Below are 21,216 nucleotides of genomic sequence, written 5' to 3' on the forward strand. Positions count from 1 at the left end.
ATAGACCCAAGGGTGGTTTTTTCTTTACCAACATTATCATCCTCTGCAGAGCTTATCATTAAATAGTAACTGTCATTAATGTATTTTCAATAATTCAATTATACATCTGTACAGTGTTAAGAAACTTTCATACTAAATAAAGTAAACGAACATGGGCTTACTTGGGTCTTGGTTGAACTAATTTAATTCATATAATGTGTTATCTAGCCTGTCTATCCTAGCTGTTTAGTGCTTAGTCCATGTCTTTTTCCATTTTGTGCTCCCACTCTCAGGCTCCTTGTGGCACTTACGAACAGTCTATAATAAAATACTGTGGGCTCACAAATAGCATGTGGCTAGGAGAAATTTTAATTGGTTAATAGAGAGCCAAAGTACACCAAGGTTGATTTTCCTTAGGGGTGCTCCTTCCTTACCTCTTTGGGACACCTAACCAGTCCTGTAAATACCCATAGTGAGAAGTAAAAAGATGTTACCTTTAAGACTTGAATTTTGACTTCTTGATTTCGCCCACAGACAAGATCATTATTAAACGCATGTACAGTCTGCAACTTAACCTGAGCTCACAAGGAAGGCTAAGAAACATACAAATAAAAAATGCACCATTTTGCATTGTCCCTGTCAGGAAACCCACAACTACTTGAGCATGAGTAGACTCCAGATCACCAGGATAGGAAGCTGAGAAAAAAGACTGGGAAGGATGGGGAGAAAGGGTGAGAGATACAGCAGTGAAATCCATGAGCAGTGAGGCTGGAGACTCCTGTTCTCAATTTCAGATCCCTCCCCAAATAAATTCTGCAGTAGATCATAAATAGAAAAAAAAAAAAAAAAAAGCTAAACAGCCAAGTGGCTTAGGGATTTAAAAAGACTTCAAGATAGATGATATCACTTATAGAGGGCCTATACCATGCACACACATATACTTTTATTACTTTATTATCTGAATTAGCAGATGTGAAAACAGTCACATAGAAAATAAGGATTCACTCAGGGACCATGGCCATCACCACGGCATTCTCCCAATCCTACTGAACAGTTAGAATATGGTCAAGGATAAAGTTAAGGCAGAGTGAGCTCCTGTTTATTAACAGAAAACAAAAGACTGCATCACTGTTCTTGTTCCATCTCAGGGTACTCGAAAGTGGCATCAGTAGTGCATGAAACATTAAGACACCTTATTAGCAAGTTATTTTGATATTCATAAGCCTTCTAAATTGTAGCAGAGTCTATGATTTCTGTACTCCAACTCCTAAATACAATTTAAATAATCATTAATTACATTTAACCCTGTTTAATTAGATGGTGGAGTTCAAACTTATGTCAAAGAATATCCTAAGAGTTGCAGGTAGAACGATGTCAATTTTTGGCTGGTATGTTGCCTATATCCCGAATTTGTTTTGTGAGATCAGGTGCTCACTGCCATGTCAAGTTATTACGTATGTGCTTAGAATGTTCTCAAATAGCAAGAAAACAACCCTAAAGCGGTCATTAGCACTGTTTTGGCACTTATTGCTAATGTTTACCCTAAAGAAGGTCCATACTTAAATGCTCTGCTTAAATACATGCTGAACTCAACTATAACTTTTTCTTTATTTCTAGTTACAGCATTACACGACAGCTTAAAATCATTATGTTCAAAACTACTCTTCTTCTTCCCCTCCCTAAAACTTTTTTCCTTAGAAATTTCTCACCTTACTTCACTATACCTGAAGGTCATCCTAACTTCCACCTCAGCCCCTGGCATTCCACCATTTTGCCAAATCCTATCAATCCTCCCTCTCTGGTCCCTGTCATCAGCTTTCCTTTTGTGCCAGAATGTGGAATTTAGTCCCCCATCATCCTCTGCCTGGACTACTGCTGTCCTAAGTTCCTTTCCTCTCCTCCCCAGTCCAGTACGCTTGCTACACTATAGCCAGACTACTACTTGTAAAACAAAAACTGATCATGCTGGGCCTCCCTGGTGGAGCAGTGGTTAAGAATCCGCCTGCCAATGCAGGGGACACGGGTTCGAGCCCTGGTCCAGGAAGATCCCACATGCCGCGGAGCAAGTAAGCCTGTGCGCCACAACTACTGAAGACCGTGCACCACAACTACTGAAGCCCGTGCACCTAGAGCCCGTGCTCTGCAACAAGAGAAGCCACCGCAATGAGAAGCCCATGCACCGCAAAGAAGAGTAGCCCCCGCGCGCCGCAACTAGAGAAAGTCCGCGCGCTGCAACGAAGACCCAACGCAGCCAAAAGTAAATAAATAAAATAAATTTTAAAAAAACAAAGTATGTTTAAAAACAAACCAAAAAAACTGATCATACCACTCCTTACCTGAGTACTTTCAATGATCCTTTTGGCTTTCATAATCAAGGCACACAGTTACTTTCGTAATCTTGACCCTACCCATCTCTCCAGGCTCATCTCTCCAATTCCACCCTCCCACTCTTCCCAATGCACATTAAATTCAAGTGACTGCCAACTACAAGGTAACACCTAGAAAATATTGTGCTATCTCATGCCTCTGGGCCCTATGCATTCCTGTGCTCTTTTCACCTATGTGAATAGAGGTGAAGTCCTTCCTTCTGCTGCTCCAGGGTTGATCATTCTCTTCTATGCTAATCCTGTAATTTGTATACGTATAGCATCTACGAATTGTGTGTATGTATATGACTAACAGACTGGGCTGCCTGAGGATGGGGTTTATGTCTAGTAATCTTTCAATTCTGGTAAACTAGATGTCACCTAATTATACTAGTGCTCAAAAAACATTTGTTAAATCAGAATGCAATTCTACTATAATTTATCTTAGCACATCAGGAAATCTATGCATCCAGAAAAAACATACGACTTAAATCTCCCTGGAGAAACTAAAACCTGAACCAGGGTTATGCCAAAATATATTTATTTGCATTTACTTGTAAATAATATGCAGGCAATACTTTTTCAGGGACAACTTTTGATCTACATGGTAAAAGGCAAAAAGCCTCTATTAGGCTAGCAGGCAAGTCTAGCCTGCTTGCCTAATAGAACATCCCTTCTTTCCAGGGGTAGAAGCAAATCTCATATAAATAATACTCTGTATAAATATTTTGTAATCAAATATTCTACACATTCACTAGCGTGATTAAGATTTGGGAGGTAGAAAAGCAATTCCAGAGAGGAGTAAGGCTGAAAACCACAACGTTCAGTATACAGTAATTCAGTGACATTCAGTGATAAAGACCAGCAGTGGTAAGGGGTCTATGTGGAGTTACCCTTGAGACCATGCACTGTTCCCATGTAAGAAATGAGGTCACAAGACAACCATTTTCTACATATTGCTTGTTTCAGGAGTGCTTTCCCTTGGGATGACAGGGATTATATTCTCAAAGGGAAGTCAAGTCCTCCAGAGCCTGTCAACTCTACTTTGCAAATTGAGAATACAGGACCATGAAAACGGGCCCTGAATGCGGTTATGGTGTAGGGTGTCTGAACAAGGGGGTGTGTGTGGGGGGGGAGCGGGGAAATGCAAAGCTTAACTACTATCACAGCACAGTGCCCGAGTCTGGAAGCAAAATCTGATTTATCCAAGGTCCTTTTTAAGCTTCAGGTCAGAAAAGCCCAGAAAGTTATATCCTGACTTCCATCACCGTAACACTCCCTTGCCCCCAAATCTGTTTCCAATTCTGTCCTACAGACCCAGAGTTTTGTTTACTATAAAAAGTTCCCTACTTAAATGCTTAAAGGTTTTAGAAAAGGTAAAAAGAAGTAGAGGAAAAACTGCTATAGGGGACCTTGTATGTTGAAGAGTTAGACCTAGCACTTAAAAAAAAGAAAAAAAAAAAAAAGGAAAGAAGAAAAAAAATTTACAATACCAAAACCCAAATACAACTGTTAAGTTTTTATTTCCTTCTTTCCAGCACAATACACTGACTATACAGTTTTGGGCCCTAATTTTGCCCTTAAAATATATATATGTATATAACTATGAACATTTGATATGAATTATATTTTCTGAAATAATTTTATTATCATAATATTCAGCCAATAAATGTACTTAGCTAGTAAATTATTCATCCTATGGCTGGACATTTGGACTTTCCCAATATTCACTATTTAAAAAGACTCTTACCTCAAATATCTATGTGTATAGGCTTTTGCCATATATATATGTTTTTCTCCTTAGAATGGAGTCCCTCAAAAGTAGAAGGGGACATCAGCATTTTAAAGGAAGTTCATGATTGCCAAATTGCTTTTCCAAAAAAATTGTACAAATTTATAATGCCATCAGCAATTTATATGTTTCCTTACACCCTTGCTATGCTGGCTATTCCTAAAAAAACAAAAAGATTACTATTAAGATTGAACAAGTTCTCTTTTTGGCAACTATTAAAGGACCTTTGTCTTTTAACAAGTATGTCAGTAGGAATGTGTAATAGGAATTTCCTTTATCAGCAAAAAATAGTCAGCTCACACAAAAAGAGGAGAAAAACTGATTTGGAAGTATAAAAGTATAGTAACTACCAGCACATTTATGACAACTGCTTGCTGTTTGTTGCTAAGGAGTCATGTGGTGTGTCAAATCAATGTTACTGCATATTTTATTTTATTATAAAGCAAAACTATATACCTACTTACACTTTTGTAACTGACCATCTACTCATAAAAATCGAAAGAGAGACTCACAGTGGACATACCAGACGCTGAGCTCCCCTCACTCCCATTCTTCACGGCTAGAGGCACGTTACTGATAGTCAGTTTAGCCTAACTCCACCCAGCCTGCTGGAAAACTCTGTTCATAAATGGCACCAGCAGGGCATATGTAGGAAGCAATGTTTATCTAGCCCAGTTCTGAGTCAAGAGAAACCACACTGTCATCTTATTGCTGATATTTTACTGCCCGTTGTCCGGGTTAATACAAAGTCACTAAATGAAAAAGACAAATGAATGGGCTCTTTGGTGTTACAAGTCAGAACCTTAATGTTATATATAAACATTCAGGTTAGTTTGTGCCCACTATGATCATGTTTAGATTTTCAAATTAAGTGTGTGTTTGATGTGTGATCTTAAAAGCAAATATAACATTTTAAGTAAGCATCATGTCAGAAGAAGTGGTGTGGTACAAGGCCTATTTCCTGGGAGACACAATATCCCTTTGAAACGATTAGGAAACAGTGGAGAGAAGTGGGGTGCAGGAGAGACAAGACGATCTTTCACGAAGCAAATGCTTTAAGCCTACATATGTCATCACCTTCTCATAAATGGAGACTACACGGCAAGATGAATCTTAGTTCTAAAAACGTGAGGATTTTAAAAAATAACAGTACTCAGAATCACAATCTAGAAAATTACTCAGTAACAAGCACATGTTGTTTTTGCATTTTCCAGTTAGTTTTCAATCATAAGATGCAACCGTTTCATAGCATTCAACATTCAAGTTCACCATAAATATGTTATTGAGTTCCTAAATATGTAACAGATGACAGTTAAATCTAGAATCCAGAATTCTCCCCTAAACCAAATACATAATTTAAGCAAAATAAAATTTCATCTTAAACAAAGCAACAAGAAAGACGGGTGCCACAAAGTTCACAAATAATTGCCAGGAACAATTTCTTTAGGAAAACAAAAAACCTGTGAATAACTACAGGAGAGTCAAGTGATACAAAGGGGGAGCAGATGGGGGGGGGAAGGAAAATTTAACAGATGCAAACCAGCTTAGCTCTTCTAAAATTAACACTGCATCAGGTTCTGTTATATACAACTAACTATAGTATGTACCACTTAGTACTTATTCTGCATATGGTTGCTAGACAGGAGTTGTTAGGGCAATCAAATTATTAACGGCCTTGGGTGAATGCTAATTAAAGGGAGCACACTGAATCAAACCCATCGTTACTTACAGCACTACATGTCAAATACACTCAATTTCCAAGTCATCGCAAAAGAAAAAAAGAATAACAAATTTTATTCCCCAGGAAATATGTGTTAAATATGAAAAGCCTACTTCATAATAGTGCAAAATGATGATGACCAAAGTAATATGTTTAGGGTGAACTTTCTAGAGATAAAAATAAGAAAGACAAAAGTTCCAACACAGTAAAACCATCCCACAATAAATAAACTTTCCTCTTAATTAATTTTAATGAATGGGGAAGGATGGCTTATTTCAAACAGAAGTTTATAAAACATTTGAGGCTGACTATCACACTATAGTCCCTTTCCAACAAGTAACAAATTTTATGAATGAGAAAATGGGGAGCTCTGAGAAGTTATGTATCTGGGGGCGGGGGGGTACTTTTAACAGGTAATATTTTCTAGTGCTGATAATATTCATAATAGGAGATTTAGCACACAGTATAAAGTACTTAAGATTAAAACAATTTAAGTGATTTTATTTCCTCTGGAGATGGATACCACAGTCCAGTCAACATTAAACACTGCAGAGAATATGAGAAGCTCTTACTGAAAACATTATTTCTAAATCACACATTTATCAAAAAAGAACAAGACTTTCATAAGGTGTTTTTAGACTTTCTGAGAACTTTTCAGATAATGAGACAAGCAAGAAGGAAATTTTATTTTCCTTTGTGGCAGGTCTTTACAAACCAGCCCTTTGAATGTCTTGGCACAGATACTTTCTTTGCTGTAAATACTTCTTTTCTTCCTATCTCCTAATCCGATTCAGTATTCTTTTAGAGGGAAGGTAGCAATATTAAGATTCTACTTTCTTCTGCATTGTTTTAAATCTTTCAAGCGAAATAACTATGGCCTGAAAGTAATTTACATCATTTTTTCTTAGCCATTTAACAACTAATTCTCCGTAAGAGTATGAAATTCTTGTAAGTTACGGTGATAAATAAATACTGAATCCCCAAAACAACCCAGAGAAGGAATTACTGGACTAGGTGATTCCAAAAACTACAATCCACTACAAAAGTGGCCATTTTTATGTATAATTAGAGATCAGAATCATAAGTGGCAAGTGTTAAGATGGGTTAGATTCCGATCTCTACCTGAAACCTGAGTTGACGGATGTTTCTTAAACTCTTTCCTATCTCTTATCTCTGGAATTAATTTCAAATGAATGTCTCATGGTATCCTTTATCTCATAAACATGCCTCATCATTCTTGCTAAACCTTGCCTACAAATAAAAATACACCACTTTAGGGGCAGCTCCCTCTTTAGGAGATATTCTCACACTCCAAACCTCAATGTGTACATTTCAGGCTTTCTACTTTATCTCAAATAGTTACTAAATATAATTTTTCTTTCAAGATATTGTGGACATGCAACACTTTCTTGTCAAGTTCTAACTGTCCTACAACTAACACAGACCAGTGGCTTTCAAACTTAATAGTGCCTAGGAACCACCTGGAGCACGTCAAAACCCACCAGTGGAGCCAAGTCAAAACGTCATCAGTGCTACCAGGTCCCCTTCCCTCTCCCTGGAACACACCCTCTCCCTCCGACCTTCTTACTGCGTCCATCCTTTCTGTGGCGGGGCCAGAAAAGGAAACTGGAAGTGCCACTATGCTGACTTCTCATTCCGTTCCCCAACAGTCTTCAAAACACAAGCTCGTCTGAAAAGTACCTCCCCTTCCTTTTCAAATGAGCACCAGATTCACCACATTACGCAGTATAAGATAATGTGCAATTTAATAAGGCAAAGTGGGAAATTTACTCAATTATTCCTATCAGAACCTATACAAAGGCTGCGTACTGCCCACGTTTACAGCAATTATGTTTTAAAAAATCATAAATTGGACATATTTGGCATGAAAGAATACCACTTATGAGCTATTCACACCTAAAATTAGTCTGAAATAGCTGAGTTAAGGAATTTGGAACCTATCAATTTGAGTGGGCTTTTTTCCTCAGTAGTTTATCATTTTGGTTGTTGCAGTTTCAGAGTCTTTCTGAAGCAGAGATATGAGGGGGTAGGGGTGTCATTTCTCCCTCTGTGTGGCGAAAACAAAAAAATTGAAGACTTTTAAGAAACAATGGCCAGAGCAAATATGATGGAAACCACTGCCTAATACAGAGTTCTGAGTGTTGAGAATAACAAACATGTACTTTTCAAATGTGTGTACTATATATTCAAGCTTATAAAGCAAATTTATGTTGTGACCTTGCCTGAACAAATTATATTTTAATGAGAAACCTTTGTATTAATAGTTCATGCAGGAGAAAACAATTTCAACAAAATCAAAGATTTCAAGATCTAGAATTAGATTTAGGGGAAAATGGCACAATCTTCGATTTTGAGTTTTTAAAGTGAGTTTGTAAATAATTAGCAACCATGTACTATTATCAAGTTGTTTTATATTTTAATTTTCTGGAAGACAATTTTATTTTACAATGTAAACCCATAATAAAGTCACTTCTGTATTAAAAAAAAATGTCATCAGTGTAGTCTGATTTTCCCCTATAAAACATAATGTAAACAGGAAGTTACCAATTTTATAAAGGGACTGGTGTTCACATTTTTAGAGATGTGGCTTAACATCAGACTTCATCACCAGTACGACTGTAAAGTACAAAGTTTTCTAAATAATACACAAAGCACAACTAGGAACACAGTTAACAATTACACAGACTTAATACGATAAATATCAGTCTACCATACAAAGTTTTTTGTAAAAAAATATTATTCTTGCTTTATGTTTACTGCAATATAAAATACCTTAAAACATGAAATTTAGAAGCATTTCCTCTGAGAACATAAGCAACTTTAAGACTTTTGATAATATTTAATCACTGGACACTCTTTCAGAAATTAATCCAGAGTATGATTTTACTGTCCCTTTCACTTGCTGTATTTTCTTATAGCGACATCAATCTGTGGGTTTCTGTTTGGAAATAAGATTTGAGCGTTCATTCACATCTCTAACTTCACCTTCCCCTCCTTCACCTCAGCGTAGGCTGAACCACAGGATGCTGCTGAGCGTTACAACTGCTTCTCACCTCCAGAAACAGTAGTTTCATATGGTTGAACCTCAATAGCTGCCTTTACAACACATCTACAAGCCATTACAATATACTGCCCATCCACTAATGTTTCACACTGTTTTTCGCCTTAGTGTCTAAGGCCTCAAAGCTCTGGCTTAACTGGTGGTCAGATTCAAAGGCAGAAAAACCAGAGTTCGTTTTGACCCAACAAATTCTTTCCAAATGGTCCAAAGTACTATATAACAATATCCAAACATGAGCATACATGTTACAAATGTAACAGTCATTAAATCACTACCTTTTCCACTTTATTAATCGTTATATCTTATGCAAAATATTCTATGGATGTCCTCTTTGGATATGCCTTCAATACCAATATACCAATTGAAAATAAAATGAAACAAAACAAAACAAAACAAGATCTATTAATTTCAAAGCTTCATAACAAGTTATTCTGCATTCTTGGTTACTTTAGTTTCTTCTCCCTTTTTCCCTCCCTGCCATTGTTGGACATAATTTTCTCAGCTGTTCCAAGCCAGAGAGGAGAAGTGATGGTGCTTGGGAATAGAAAACCCCTGGCTCAAGAGAAAAGCTCAGAACTGGAGTGGGAACATCTCAACAAGCAGAGAATCTAAGATCTGGAGGCCTTGTTTACATTCCCTGCATAAGAAAGAACAACTAACTAAGCCCTATAAGAAGAATAACTAGAGTTTCAAACCAAAATTGAAGGCTCAACATTCTACTCTATTCCTTCCATCCCTTCTCAAAAGTGACTACCAAAATTATCTTTTTATACCAAACCGTGCCTTACTAAACATCTCAATAACATTAAACTATAATTTCTAAAATTCAACCTCTCCAGCATTTTTTCAACCACCAAATGATTCAATCTCATGTTAACAACCTAACTTACCACTGTAGTCAATCTTTTCCACCATCCTATGTCCCATCCAACCCAAGTTTTTCCCTCTTCTACATTTACGTATTTTTCCGCTAATCCATCCCACATCTTCCCTGGTAGTCTTCCTTCTGTTTTATGACAACACCTCTTAATCTATCTAGAAAACTTGGAGATCACTGACTTAATATTGATTACAAATGACTTTCAATGATTTATATTTACTAATCACCCCCCCCCAATGAAATACATTAGTAAAATTCAGGTCAAAGACACATTTAATCAATTGGGATGACATTTATGAAAGCGTTATGAAAAAATATGGCTAATTTACCTTTTGAAATGCTAACTGCAATGAGGACCAGTAACATTAAGCTGAGGATTCTGAATATACATTATCAGATTGATGGTATCTGAGAATTTGTATGTTCCTACCAACCGTGTGCAATAATCTCACTTCATGACAAATGATAAAAATGGTCTTTGAACAGTGAAAGCCAAACCACTTGTTACAAATATTTGCCTGAGATGATTCCAACATATTTGAAAGAGTCAGAGAGTTAAACCATGCAGTAACACATAGCTTTAAAATGGCAGTCCAGACATTAAGGAAACATACAAAGTTCAACAGTTTGGACTGGTACAAATTTCAAATGCATAAAAAGTTATTTTGAGAATATTAAAATAATTTGAGGCCTATTTACTTTATGAAAGTACTCACCTGACTCTTGCAAGTATCTATATACCAAGAAGTTGACCTCATCACTGCTTATACTCATCTTTATTCCCACTTAAACCATGAGGTCACAACACAGGATATAACCCTAAAAATAAAACAAAGTTAATTAAGTATTTTCTCAATAAAATATTTTAAACAAAATGTAAACAATGTTGTAAAAACCATTTGATTTTATTAAATAATGTAAAATGAAGGTTAGATATTGCCTATTAATAAACCCTAACAAATAAAGTTACTTCCAATAATTAGTAATAGATTATACAACCAAAACACGGCTGGGTCTCTTTTTCTGCAACATATTGGCAAAAATGATTCAAAATTTACAAAAGGGCCTTTGGCATCATATTTTAATGATTATATCAAATAGCATAAAAAGTCGTTCCTTTTTTCTCCTTAACTGTAAAAAACAGTATATTTGAAGAATCAGAATATTATTTAGGAAAAGACTGATTTTAGACTACTGGATGAGGGATGAGCCATCCATGCTGGTCTTGTCTACGTAATTCAGTAGAATTTGAAGTCTCTAACTTCTCAACATCTAATCTGCAATGTTCAAGTTTCAAAAAGCTCTAGGAATATAGAAGGCAGAGAGGTTAGAGTACAGTTCTGAAAACTCAAATGATATTCTCAGAAGGAAGGAAAGACGGAAACTGAGACATAACTTAAATATGTCCTAATTATATTTATCCGTTCTCATGTCACAGAAAGGATTTAAAGAAAAGGTCAGCAAACTTTTCCTGTACAGAGCCCAACAGTAAATATGTTAGCCTTTGGCAGTCATATAGTCACTGTTACAACTACTCAATCTGCAGTTGTAGTGCAAAAGCAGAAACCATGTTCCAATAAAACAATTTAGCAACATTAAAATTTGAATTTCATGTGACATTGTTGTGTCATAAAATATTTTTCTTTTGATTTCTTTTTCAGCACTTAAAAAATTTAAAAACCTTTTTTAGTTTGTGGTCCTTATAAAACGTTAGTGGGCCAGATTTGGCCCACAGACTATAGATTCTTGGTCCCTTGTTTAAAAAAAGGATATATTGACATCTATTCAGTATAAAAGGGTATCTAATCATTGGCCTATGCTGAGTGTCCTGTCGCATCATGGATCTCTTACGATGCAGGGTTAAGAGTATATTTAAAAATCACAAATTAATAAGCACTTGAGCAGGCTACTATGTGACAGGAACTGCTACTGCTGTAAACTGTGGAAAACCTGGTGACTAAACACTCATCGAGCTTATCTCAGAAAAAAAGAAAGACAAACAAGGAGGTAATAACAATTCCCCCTTGGAAATACACAGAGGAAGCGCTAACCAAACTTAGCAGTCTGGGAATACATCTCCAGTGTTTAGACCTAAAGGACAGATAGGAGGAGAGCGAGAATATGAATATTTGGGGAGGAAGGCAAGGAACAGAAGCAATCCAGTGAGCAGCAACAGTCGGTGGAAGGGCTGGGGGAAGAAAAGGAAAGAAAACATGAAGTAAGGCGTGGGAGGGGCCTTGAAACCATCACGTAAGAGAAAATTAATGCCCTAAAAGGTTTTAAGCAGGGAGGGGGAATGACCACATTTATGTTTTAAAAAGATCATCCAGAATTCTAATAGGAAGAACAGACTAGAAGGAAAGGGAGCCAAGTTAGAAGGGTGCTGGAGTAACCCAGGAGAAGACTAAAACCTGGCCGGCCTGTGGCATTAGAGCTGAAGAGAAATACTAGGATTCCAAAGATATTCATTCAGGAAGCAGACTCAAGGGTGATTGACTGGACACAGAGTTCAGGAAAAGGGAAGAATCTTTTAGGACATCTGGATGAGTAGTACTTCATTTACTGAGATGAGAAACCATGGAGGAAAAGTAATGACCACCTTCATGTGAAGAAAAAAGCACCTCGCCCCTGCCCCGATTTAACTCAAATACTACAATTAATCACCTGAATGTGATACACATATACATCACACTTAGCAGAATGACAAAGGTAAATACTCCTATGATAATTGTGGCTCAAGACTCCTTGTCTAGATGTCCCTGTGGCACAGCAGATGATTTGTGCTCTGGAGGATATCTCGCTCAATTCTATCCTGACCCACAGTAATGTGTAATAATGTGCTCAGCGCACGTAGTAGGTACTCAATAGTCAATTTCGAAAGCCTGTTGACTGAATGATTTAAAAAATAAAACCACACCACCCACTGTATCATTATAAGAAATTAAATCACAACTTGACCAATCATAGGTATCTGTTTGTCAGGGGAACAATGAGTCACTGCTTGATGAAGAGGATTTCCCAAAATGAGGTTGGTTAGGTGGAATTCTAGTAAAAGACTGGTAAAGAAAACAGAGTAAGTATTCTTTTTCTCTAATACATCATTCAGTCCAATATTCAAATAATGAATAATGGCACTGAAGTACCTATGTAAAAAATTTCAACAATGCCTGGTTCCAATAAGCAAAGGTCACCAAAATGTCCCAACTTAAAGCAGTGATCGTGGGTGCTTCTGCATCACCTAATATATTCCAGGGCAAAGAAAAACACAAGTCAAAATGATATAGATTATTATCTATAAAAAGTCCCATAATAAATACATATTATTGGTGGTATATTTTTTAAAGTCAACAAGAAACACTAAACATGAAGAACAGGAAAGTTCTTATCTGTTCAAATTGCTATGAATGGGTTTATTACATTGATCATGGTACCAGATTAGTTTCTGTAACCAAAAGTTACAGAACCAAATTTTTTTTTAAAGGGAAGAGGGTAAATTGTTCAAATTTCAAAAGGGTTATTCTAGCTCTAGTCCTGCTTCAGCTAGCTCTTATATTCCCGGAGAGAAAGAACATTATTGTTTTCCCTTATACCAAGTATATCCCTAGGATGGACAAAGCACTGTGCTAAGAGCTAGGAATAGATAGACGAAATAAAGTTGTCCCAAGCCTTGCAGAATTGACAGGTTTTTCAGTGAAGAGAAACATACAAACAAATGTGTCCTTGAAAAGAAAAAAACAAAAACAAAAACAAAAACCCCAGCAAAGTCAATGCAATCCTGCATTAAAAGTTTCAGTCACAGTAGCAATAAAATTACATAGACTCTGTAAAGACCTGAGTTTATCCACTTTCAAAGACACATAATTCTAGAATATGCTTTCATATGAAACTGGTCTGTTTAAATTCTAACATCAAAAGGTCACCTGAAAAGAACAGGAAATTAGACAACATTTCAGAAACTAACACAACCCTGTAAAGCAATTATACTCCACTTAACAAACAAACAAACATTAAGACATTCCCTGCTTGAAAACTTCAGAATTCACTTTCAAAACACCTTAAAAACCTGTATGCCAGAGAACAAAATTAGAGAAAATGCCACCACTTCATTAATGGACTCACTATAGCTTTGCAGAACTGGTCCATTTTGATTTGTTTGTTTATACATCTATAATATGACGTAGTCTTCATCTGCCCCAGGTGAAGACCAGATACTCATACTAGCTATCACCGATTTTCAGGGTGCACATAAAAACCTTACCACTGTACTTCCTCCATCGTGGTATCTTTCAGAACAACTACACTTAAACAAGGTCACAAAACAACAGTGAGACACTCATCCAATCTTTACCCTATACCAAAGAGGTCCAGGCCTCAATGTCACGCCTGGTAGAGGTTACTATGTGTAAAATAAGTCCTGCCCTCAAGGAGCTGATGGACTCAAACAAGATCTCCAAAATAAAACAACACGTCCTAAAATCACAAAGCATTTTATTTGTATATTCTGCTGGATCATACCTATTCATCCTTAAATAGTAAATGACTGAGTTCTAAAAAAAAAAAAAAAAAATTAAATACCTCTGTACTTTCCTAAGTCTCAGAAACAGCTTGTAAAATCATAAAAGCTTTTATTCAAAACTCCCATCAGTTACAGGCAATCAATTACTTAATTCAAGACCCACAGCTATATTAAAGTATCCAGAAGTAAAACCAAAAATTACAATCGAAACCAATATTTAGCCAAGTGTTTATATTTTAAAGCACACTTAACATTTTAAATGTTTAGTATGAAATATTTTACTTCAAGACTTTATAGACAATAATCTAGCAAATATTACAAAAACAGAACTGCTGATGCAATTCAGCTATGATTCCTTCAACTGAATACGTACGGCATTTTCAGCACCACAAAACTGAGTTCAGCATTCACAAACTGGATAATAACTGCTCCAAATATTAACCATCTCCTCGTTTGTTCTTCTACACATCTAGCACTGTATTCCTGCTTTTGGCCTCAAATAGGACAGATACCATATTCTTTTCTGATACCATTTCTGGAGCATACCAGGGCCCAACTATGATCCTAAATCACATTATTTTAAATTTACAAGATTGAAAAAACAGTAAAACTTATGGACAGAGAGAAAAAAAAAAATAAAGATATTCTTAAATCTCCTGCTTACAACACACTATTTAGAGGTCTGAAAACCCTCTGCATTATCCAAAGTCAAATGTACAATCAAAATTTCTTTATCCCACAAAAATAATTTAGTCCAAAATGTATAGTGGTGGCATAGTATCCCATAACAGACACATTAGTTTCACTTTTGCTTTGTTCAACATTTAGATGATTCTAAATTTTCATTATTCTAAGACTCCTATAAGAATACTTATGCTTAAAGTTGTTTTATCTTCCATTTCTTTTTGGTAGGTGTGCATTTATGAATAGTCCTCAAGATCAGGAAAAGTCCCTACAAGTAAATTACTGGACAAAGAGAATAGCTAAATAGCTATTGTGATTCTTAATGAATACCAACAAATTAGATCCACTCAAAAGACAGCCAATTCAGGACCCCTCAAGCTGAAACATTAGGAAAATGTTCAACTTAACCAATAATAAACAACAACAGCAACAACAAGAACATGTTGGCCATAACATTAGCAAACATTTAAAAATAATACTCAATATTATCAAGATTGGTGACAAAAGAGAAACTGTATCTTTAAATACAGTATCTACAACTACTGACCATAGCTGTTTAATAGTTGAAAAAAAGAGCAACAATATTAAAAGTTGCTAAAAGAACTCTGATGTTAAAATAACAGTTGTTTTAATATTGACAAATAATTATCAAACAATGTAACCCTGGACATGTTGGGATGCCCTTCCAAATAAACATTAATGACCCACAGGGGCCCAAGGTGATTGATATGTTGGGAGTCCATCTAGCAGAAAGGATGACTCAGGCTTCTCTGGAACTCAGCAGCTGAGACATGGGGTGACCACAATTAGCAAGATGAAGAAAACTGTGGCTTGCCTCTTGTAGCATTCACTGACACTATCTGCGAAAGACAATACTACTTTACTACTACTGCCTTCCATTTGGAGACCTATTCCATTCTCAGCCCTGTGGTTTAAATGGGATGGACCTCCTGGTCCAAAGGAAGGCATTTATTTGCTTAAGCCAACCAGCAAATCATATCTTTGGTTTAGGGCTGACATTCCTCCTCCACAGACTCACAGCATACCCCACGTGTCCCAACTCAATCACTCCCAGTAAGTGAAACACGAGAAGACATGTGCTGGTTTCTATGAAAGTCAACCTCCTCCCTTCACAGGAGTGGGCAGGCAACAAGGGCACTCTGTGAAGCCTGGGATGAATGTGCATCACTGAGGTTAGAACAGAGCTATCAGAGAGAAAGAGAAGGAGGGCAGAGCAGAGACAAGAGAAACTGTGTCCTTGATGACATTAGACATCTATTGTGCAACTGGATCAAACACTATCTGAAGTTAATTTACCACAGTATTTTGGTTGAAGAAGTCAAAAATGAATTTTATTGTATAATCCAGTGAAGATTTGTCAGTTGCAACCTAAAGAGAGCAGACAACCCAAGAAATGTTTTAAAACAAGAAAGTGACTAAAGTCAGTGATAGACTATATTTGGAGAGATAAGGAGTGGAGAGGGGGGTGGGAATCCAAAAATTCCCAGTTGTTTCCAGACTAGAAAGTGGAAAGACTTACCTAGAGAAATGGGCTGCCTAGAGAGCACAGGCCTCTGGGGAGTCACACTTTATATGTGTTAAACTAGAGGTAAAACAGGACATCCCAGCAGAAATGCTCCAGAGTATAATACTACAGTTCACTGCTCATGGAAAGCGGTACCTCTGGTTCTGTTCCCTTCATACAGGAAGGTCAAACTTCCAGTTACTTATATTACTTTGGGGTGACAAACCAACCCAAACAAATGCTGACTAGATACATTTGTGAGGATGGGGCAATGACAAGTGAAAAGTAAACACTACAATGGTGATGAATTAACAAAGCCTATGGGGGGAAAATGCACTAAAGCACTACTTTTCTGACAGATCTATTTTATTCACTCGTTTAAAACTGGATGAGCACTTCCAATGTGTAAGGCACTATGACAGGTGCTAGAGCCATGGCTACCCAATGCCAGGGCCAGATCTTGTTGGGAAGACAGAGAACAATTAACTCCAACTTAGGTAAGAAAAACTACAGAAAATTATGATAGCATACACCCTGAGGCTGGGGGTGCAGACAGGTGAAGGATGTAAAATGTGGGTGGGCTTACAGGTTTCTGTAATAGGCACAGTGTTGGAAGAACTAATTTTCCTTTTAATTCAAAATGTCTGGAGCACACCAAGTTGCCTTTGCTCCCATCTGTGTGTACACTGCTTCTCATTAATTTGATAAGGAAAATGAAACAGGAGACTATTTGCATTTATTGAGTAGCTGCTACGTGCTATGTATGGGGCTAGGTCACATACACATTATATAATTTCCTCTTCAGTATTATCTTCCTCATTTTAACGCAAGAGCACCGACACATGAGAATTACATTTCTACATACAGATCTGGGCATTCAGAAATGTTACTCAAATACTATACTGACTTTCCTCAGAGAAGAAAAAAAAAAAGTATGGAATGTATAATGTAAAAGAATGTAATAACTATAAAAAGAATCAAAATTCTCAGCACTAGGAGGTCCTAGGAAGTTGCTAATTCCAAGCCATGACATACGTTGCCAAGGATAAATGTACAGCACAGGTTATCACTACACACCTTACATGGACCTTGATATGACTGGCAGTCCTAAATGGTCAGCCACCACTACAGTCACAAACAAACTGCTTATAACACCCTGCTAAATAACAGCTTCTAAACTCACAAAGAATCACGTATCAAAATTTGTTGGATATAAATTCTCAATCTGCCTGTGAAGTAAAGTAACAGTTCATCCACTGCCGCGCTATCTCAATGGGTTATCATATGAAATTGTCAAATTGTCTTGTTAAAACCACGACACACTGCAAAAATACCAAACTAGGACAACTAACAACAACAACAACAAAACAAAGTGTATGGAAGGGAAATGAAATAGAGTGAGGAAAGAAATTAAATCAATTTATCCATTAGCGAAGCCATTGGTGGTTATTACTATCTCACGGCTGAATTGTGCCCCTGTAGAATTCATACGTTGAAGCCCAACCTCCAGTATCTTAGAATTTGACTTCATTTGGAGATGGGGTCTTTAAAGAGGTGATTATGTTAAAATGAAGCCATTAGGGTAAACCTTTAATAATGTGACTATAACTCAACGTGACTAGTGTCCTTTTAAGAGGAGGAAGAGACACGAGGAATGCATGTGCACAGAGGAAAGACCCTGTGAGGAGGCAAGGAGAAGGCGGCCACCTGCAAGTCAAGGAGAGGCTTCAGGAGACACCAAACCTGCCGCCACCTTGATCTTGGACGTCCAGCTTCCAGAACTGGGAGGAAATAAAATTCTGTTGTTTTATAAGCCACCCAGTCTGGGGTACTGTGTTATGGTAGCCCTAGCAAACTGATACATACCCATCATCCCAAATTCTGTAAAACTCTGATCATTCATTGGAGAACTTTAAAATTATCAACGTTAAGTTCACGATTGCTAGGCTCTGCCTTTCTGAAAATTTGCCTCTGTCTTTAGGAACCTATCCTGTCCTGTAATTGTCAAAGACGACGACATTAACAGGATACATTAACACTTCATAATCCTCTTCCCCGCAGTACCCGCTTGTCTCCCCCACTCCCCATGCAACACTCTCATGAACAGCACCAAAAAAATGCATTATGCTTCATTTCCCGCTACATTAAAAACAGTAATTAAAATCCTACTAATGTTAGGTAATAACACTTTTGTGTACATACACACATAAAATATGGTACAATGAAGGAAGGTGTATTCTGAGACTTAGTTCTGAAGTCTTTGGCAATACAGCTTAAAATGTGTATAAAGTACATTCTCAACTTCTGCAATGCTAAATTTTAAAAGATTTCACAAAATTGTATTAGACTAAATGAAATCATGTTTACAAAACTTACTTTTGTAAATTGTAAAATGCAACAAATCAGGATTTAGAAACACATTATCTCAAGAAAAAAAAATTAAGCTCTAACTGAAATATGTATTTCAGCTTATTTTAATACTAACCAAATTTAAAACAAAATATAAAACCCAGTACAATAAAACCAAATTATCTGACTGATTTCTTAAAGCATTAATGACAACAACAGCAGACACACATTTTATAATAGAGCATTAGCCCTGGACTACAATCATGGTTTACTTGTCAGACATTTTAAGGATGTCTTTTCATGGATGCCTGTAACATTAAGTCCAAAGAGAAGCACAGTAGTGCATTTCCTTAAAACAAACAAAAACTCTCCTACTCCTGACATTAGGATAAATGCTGAATTTAAACTATATTTTTAAAGACCCAATCTCATGAGATAATTTTTACTCATACTATTAAAAACGAGAAAATATCCTTTTAAAATAATTAGCTCTGTACCTCATTTTTTAATGTAAGTTTTTTAAGGGTATCTTTAATAATTAAAATATAATGTCCTAGTGAAAAAGTCTATAGTACCCCACCCCCACCCAAGAGAAACAGATACAATTAAAAAAAAAAAAATAGGTAGACAAGATAGTTTGCGAAGGGAAACTAGCAAGCACTAGCACTGACTCGTACCTTCCAATTTTGGCACATGAGCATCTTTCAGATAATTTTACTAAGAGTGTGCCTGGCAATATGTATATTTTACTTAAACGTTAATTTCTTATTTATTTTTTTAACACAAGCATACCTCGTTTTATTGTCCTTAAGTGTTTGTTTTTTTTTTTAACAAATTGAAGGCTTGTGACAACCCTGCATTGTCAAAATGACGGTAATTATTAGCAATAAAGTATTTTTTAAATTAAGGTATATATCTGTTAAGACATAATGGCTATCATCACACACTTAATGGACTAAGGTATTGTATAAATGTAACTTTTATATGCACTGGGAAACCAAAAAATTCATGTGACTCGTTTTATTGTAGTGGTCTGACCGAACCTGCAGTATCTCTGAAGTATGGCTGTAGTTGTAGGCAATTTTTGTGCTGTTAGAATTTTTTCTTTTGGTTGTTGTTGCTTTGTTTGTTTTGTTATCAGATTAACAGTCAACAAAGTTGGTGAATCTTAAGAATTTAAAGCATAACTGAGAAGGGATAAACTTCTAAATGGCTTTTCCTTTCCTTTTCCATTGGAATCCAGAGCTCTTGTGTAAATTAAAGATAACATGAGAGAGAAATAAGATCTCAGGTATCCTGTATGATTTTAGACAAATCTTCTGGGCCTGTTTCCTCATCTAGAAAATGAGGAAAGTGAAGCAGATAGTAGTCTCTTTCACTTTTAAACTTCAATGATTTGAGTCAGTACAAGGACACAGAGTATTACACGTAAATCTTGCAGGCTAAGAGAGAGTACCAGATCACAGTGATTTTTAATAAAGCATTTTTTAATAGGCTTACAAGTGCATGAGAGGATTTTTAAAACTGTCAGACCTCAGATGGACATCTCCAGGAATTAGGAAAAGGGAAAATAAATGACTCCACCTCATTAAGAAATATTTAAGAACTTATTATGCATAATGCTTATTAGGACCAGCTATCCTTTATAAATACTGACTTATATAAAAGCATAGGCAAAAGGTATATCAAACCAATTTTTCATTAGCAACTGAGACTTCTAATGTCAATCATTCGATTCAACTGTGATCTATACCAGGGGTTTACAAACTTCGGCCTGTGTGTAAATTCCAACCCATCACCCATTTTTGTTTAGCCCACAATACCCTGTGGTTTTCACAAAACAATGAACTGTTTTTACAGAACATGTGTTGTTGATTTGAGGATAGGGAACACTAACTTTGAATCCCAATTAAGCAATTTTAAGAGTCTCAGCAAAGCTCTCTAGACTGAGAAGAGTAAACTAGCATGCATTATGTGATGAGTCAACTTTAAAGTTCAACCCACATTCGCTACAGCTCTTTCTTTTCATACCCAAGAAGCCTCTGATGAGCTGCTTCATGGTCCACAAGTGTGGACTTCAACTTCCCAAACATATAAAAAAGTGGTTGTTCACACAGATGTCTTCTAAAATCCCTCTAAAATATAAAACTATATGATTCAAGGACGGACTCAATAAACATGTGTTAAATGATTGAATAAATTATAGTCAAGGTATGCTGACAGGGGAATAAAGAAGGACAAGAAATTAAAACACTAAGGAAACAGAAGATAGGTCATAGTTCTGGTCTATCTTTTTCAACCATTGAGCAGTAATTAGTCATTC

At 36.4% G+C, this 21,216-nt stretch overlaps 1 protein-coding gene across 8 annotated transcripts in view; it reads right to left on the reverse strand.

Moving 5' to 3' along the window:
• Positions 1-21,216, reverse strand: part of TBL1XR1 (TBL1X/Y related 1) — a 177,616-nt gene that overhangs the window by 30,731 nt on the left and 125,669 nt on the right. For 5 of the 8 annotated variants that reach the window (XM_057545056.1, XM_057545058.1, XM_057545057.1 and 2 more), the window contains one exon: positions 10,536-10,638. The exons of the other annotated variants lie outside the window; for them this stretch is intronic. In XM_057545056.1, coding sequence (XP_057401039.1) covers positions 10,536-10,593 — 58 coding nt within the window. In that variant the 5' untranslated portion in view covers positions 10,594-10,638. The remainder of the gene's footprint in view (positions 1-10,535; positions 10,639-21,216) is intronic. 8 annotated transcript variants of the gene reach the window in all.

The sequence above is a fragment of the Balaenoptera acutorostrata genome, chromosome 4, assembly GCF_949987535.1.
Source record: "Balaenoptera acutorostrata chromosome 4, mBalAcu1.1, whole genome shotgun sequence".
NCBI classification, from domain to species: domain Eukaryota; kingdom Metazoa; phylum Chordata; class Mammalia; order Artiodactyla; family Balaenopteridae; genus Balaenoptera; species Balaenoptera acutorostrata.